Source organism: Alligator sinensis, unplaced genomic scaffold, assembly GCF_000455745.1.
Source record: "Alligator sinensis unplaced genomic scaffold, ASM45574v1 scaffold3254_1, whole genome shotgun sequence".
NCBI lineage: Eukaryota > Metazoa > Chordata > Crocodylia > Alligatoridae > Alligator > Alligator sinensis.
In genome coordinates, this window is record NW_005844438.1 from 1,838 (window position 1) to 5,985 (window position 4,148).

Below are 4,148 nucleotides of genomic sequence, written 5' to 3' on the forward strand. Positions count from 1 at the left end.
CGAAGAGCCCCCCCTGCCACAAGTACCTCCACCACACTAACCAGTCCCAGGAAGGTATAGTATTTGGGCCTTACCCAGGACTAATCTTTAAGCTCTTCTGCCCTGGTTATCTTCACCCCTCATGGGCAGTCTCTCACATCTGGGCTTTTTCACCCCCGAAGCCGTTCTTGTTGTACAAGAGAGAGGCTGGGGCTGTCCCTCGTGTCTCCTGGTCTGGTTGACCTGGAACACCAGAAGTGTGTAATCCTGGTCTCAGGCTGCATGAAGTGGGTGGGTGGAGTGGGTGGGATTCAGAAGATTTCATGTTGTGGGGGGAAATGAATCCCCCACTGTTTGCACCCGAATCTGTCCTGTCCCATTTCCTCTCTGGGGCCCCGAGTGTCACAAAGCCTGAGGCTCAGCCCAGAGTCCGTGTGCGGGTTTGTGCCAAGGCCTTTGCCCCAGTGCAGCTGTCTGTGATGTGGAGGCTGCCTGGGATTCATTAGCAGAGGAAAGCTCCATGGGCTCATTCCCGGCACCAGACATTGCCCCAGAAACAGGGAGGAGGGAGCTCAATGCTCTCAATCCTCCACTCCCAGAGCATTTCTTGGAGGGATAATGCATGAAACATGATGGGTTTTGCTACCAGGCAGTGTAAGGCAGTGCTCAGCACACACTCCTGACTGGTGACAAGCCCCAGAAATGCACCCCGAGGCTGTTCACCCTTGTACCCAGATGCTGCTTTCGGGACTGCCAGAGATCAAGGGCAAGCATTGCAGATTGGTCTCACCAAAGCACTGGCGCTTGTGGAGCATGTCAGCCCAGTCAGGTGGAGGCTCAGCACCATCTGCCCCTGGACCCACCAGTGCTGTGGGATACAGCAGCCCTTTGAGAGCCTCATTTTTCCTTTGAGCAGATCCCTCTGGTCTCATTCTCATCCTCTTAAAACGTGAACCTATTCAGGTACAGTCCAAACACACATGTCCCGCATGTTTTTTGGATCAGGGCCTGAGCTGATGGGGCTGAGATCTGGGCCAGAAACCTTGAGAGTCTGCCTCCTAACTCCACCGACTAGGGAAGATGAGACTGGCACGGGGATCTGGCACTGCCTCACCCCCAGCACTTGGGCCTGTGGTCGAAAGACCTAGTTTTCTCAAGGAAACAGAAGTGCCAAGGTCCAGTCCTGCTCTGAGGCCCATCCCAGCAGAGGGAATAGCAGTGCTTGCCCCTTGGCAGCAAGGCAGGGTCTAATCTGGTGTTTCTTTCTCCCATGCAGGACATGCGTGGTTGCTGAGCAGAACTGAGGAGCAGGCTCCTGAGGAAGGGCCTGGAAAGCTGGAGCCACCATGGGCTTCCCTGGGGAGTATGGGCGAGGTGTATTCCCTGAGCCCAGAGAAGGACCAATGGCACAAGGGTCAGGGGATGCCCCCAAAGCAGGAGACTGTAGCAGTGAACATGCTCCCATCTCTAGTTGGGCATTGGAGTGAAGAGGGGAAAGAAGCCCTCTTTGTGGTGCTGAGACAGCTGAAGAGGCAGAAAGCAAAAGTGTACTGGAGAGAGAGACTGCATTTAAACCAAGGCAGTGTGGGGGGCCTCAGAGGGAAGCAGGAGCTCACTGCCAAGCCCAGGGGGAGAGCTCACTCCTGCTCTCAGTGCAGGAAAAGCTTTAGTTTCCCCTCGCGCCTGGCTCTGCACAAGATAAGGCACGCTGGGGAGAAGCCCCATGTACGCGCCACGTGTGGGAAGAGCTTCTCCTGCCTCTTGCCCCTGGCTGCTCACCATCCGCCCCTGGACCCACCAGTGCTGTGGGATACAGCAGCCCTTTGAGAGCCTCATTTTTCCTTTTAGCAGATCCCTCTGGTCTCATTCTCATCCTCTTAAAACGTGAACCTATTCAGGTACCGTCCAAACGCACATCTCCCGCATGTTTTTTGGATCAGGGCCTGAGGTGATGGGGCTGAGATCTGGGCCAGAAACCTTGAGAGTCTGCCTCCTAACTCCACCGACTAGGGAAGATGAGACTGGGACAGGGACCTGGCACTGCCTCACCCTGGGCACTTGGGACTGTGGCCAAAAGACCTAGTTTTCTCGAGGAAACACAAGTGCCAAGTCATGCCCTGCTCTGAGGCCCATCCCAGCAGAAGGAATAGCAGTGCTTGCCCCTTGGCAGCAGGGCAGGGACTAATCTGGTGTTTCTTCCTCCCATGCAGGACATGCGTGGTTGCTGAGCAGAACTGAGGAGCAGGCTCCTGAGGAAGGGCCTGGAAAGCTGGAGCCACCATGGGCTTCCCTGGGGAGTATGGGCGAGGTGTATTCCCTGAGCCCAGAGAAGGACCAATGGCACAAGGGTCAGGGGATGCCCCCAAAGCAGGAGACTGTAGCAGTGAACATGCTCCCATCTCTAGTTGGGCATTGGAGTGAAGAGGGGAAAGAAGCCCTCTTTGTGGTGCTGAGACAGCTGAAGAGGCAGAAAGCAAAGGTGCACTGGAGAGAGAGCCTGCATGCAAACCAAGACAGTGTGGGGGGCCTCAGAGGGAAGCAGGAGCTCACTGCCAAGCCCAGTGGGAGAGGCCACTCCTGCCCTCAGTGCAGGAAAAGCTTTAGCTTCCCCTCGTGCCTGGCTCTGCACAAGATAAGGCACACTGGGGAGAAGCCCCATGTACGCGCCACGTGTGGGAAGAGCTTCTCCTGCCTCTTGCCCCTTGCTGCTCACCACCAGATCCATTCTGGACAGCTCCCCCACCGCTTCACCAAAAGGGGGAAGAGCTTTGTGCGCAGCTTGGAGCTGCTCAAAACCCATGATGTGCAAAGGGAGAAGTGTCAGTACCGCTGTGTCACGTGTGGTAAGACGTTCACCCATTTCTTCTCCCTGGTTCAGCACCGGCGCATGCACTTGGGGAGGAAGACACACCAATGCAAAAAGTGCAGGAAGAACTTCATTAGCTGGCAAGGCCTGTCCCAGCACCGTTGTGTGCGGAGGATGCAGCAGCCACACTGCTGCACAAAGTGTGGGAAGAGCTTCAGGCAAACCTCCAGCCTGGCCCGGCACAGGTGCATGCACACATGGGAGAAGCAACATCATTGCTCTGTGTGTGGGAAGAGCTTCATCTCCTCTTCCAAGCTGGCCCAACACCGGGTTATCCACACAGGGCAGAAGCCACATCAGTGCTCTGAGTGTGGGAAGAGCTTCAGTTATGCTTCTGAGCTAGCTTGTATTCACATGGGAGAGAAGCCATATCTGTGCTCTGAGTGTGGGAAGAGCTTCACTTATTCCTCCTCCCTGGCCAAGCACAAGCGCATTCACATGGGAGAGAAGCCATATCAGTGCTCCGAGTGTGGGAAGAGTTTCATTTATTCCTCCCACCTGACCAAGCACCTGTGTGTCCACACAGGGGAGAAGCCATATCAGTGCTCTGTGTGTGGGAAGAGCTTCAGTTATTCTTCTTCCCTGGCCAAGCACAAGCTCATTCACACGGGAGAGAAAACATATCAGTGCTCTGAGTGTGGGAAAAGCTTCAGTTATTCCTCCTCCCTGGCCTGCCACCAGCGTACTCACACGGGAGAGAAGCCATATCAGTGCTTTGAGTGTGGGAAGAGCTTCAGTTATTCTTCTTCCCTGGCCAAGCACAAGCTCATTCACACGGGAGAGAAAACATATCAGTGCTCTGAGTGTGGGAAAAGCTTTACTTGCTCCTCCGGCCTGGCTCAGCACCGACGCAGCCACACAGGGGTGAAGATGCATCAGTGCTCTGTGTGTGGGAAGAGCTTCACCCACTCCTCCCACCTGACGCAACACCAGCGTGTCCACATTGGGGAGAAGCCATATCAATGCTCCGAGTGTGGCAAGAGTTTCAGCCTCCTCTCCAGCCTGGCCCGTCACCAGCGCATCCACACCGGGGAGAAGCCATATCAGTGCACTGAGTGTGGGAAGAGCTTCACCCAAGCCTTCTTCCTGGCCAAGCACCAGTGCATCCACACAGAGGAGAAGCCATGCCAGTGCTCTGAGTGTGGGAAGAGTTTCAGCATCCTTTCCAGCCTGGCCCGGCACCAGCGTGTCCACACAGGGGAGAAGCCATATCAGTGCTCTGAGTTTCAGCGTCCTCTCCAGCCTGGCCCGGCACCAGCTCATGCACAAAGGGAAGAAGCCACATCATTGCTCTTAGTGTAGG

At 55.6% G+C, this 4,148-nt stretch overlaps 2 protein-coding genes across 2 annotated transcripts in view; both read left to right on the plus strand.

Annotated features, from left to right (window-relative positions):
• Positions 1 to 1,806, plus strand: part of LOC112549093 (zinc finger protein 777-like) — a 3,518-nt gene extending 1,712 nt beyond the window's left edge. Inside the window, exon 2 of the mRNA XM_025195906.1 lies at positions 1,256 to 1,806. Within this exon, the coding sequence (XP_025051691.1) occupies positions 1,256 to 1,806 (551 nt within the window). The remainder of the gene's footprint in view (positions 1 to 1,255) is intronic.
• LOC102369451 (zinc finger protein 883-like) lies at positions 1,789 to 4,142 on the plus strand. Its single transcript, XM_025195907.1, is given in 2 exon segments — positions 1,789 to 4,065; positions 4,067 to 4,142. Coding segments are annotated over 2 exon segments (1,863 nt in total). The 5' UTR covers positions 1,789 to 2,278.
• The last annotated feature ends 6 nt before the right edge of the window (positions 4,143 to 4,148 follow it).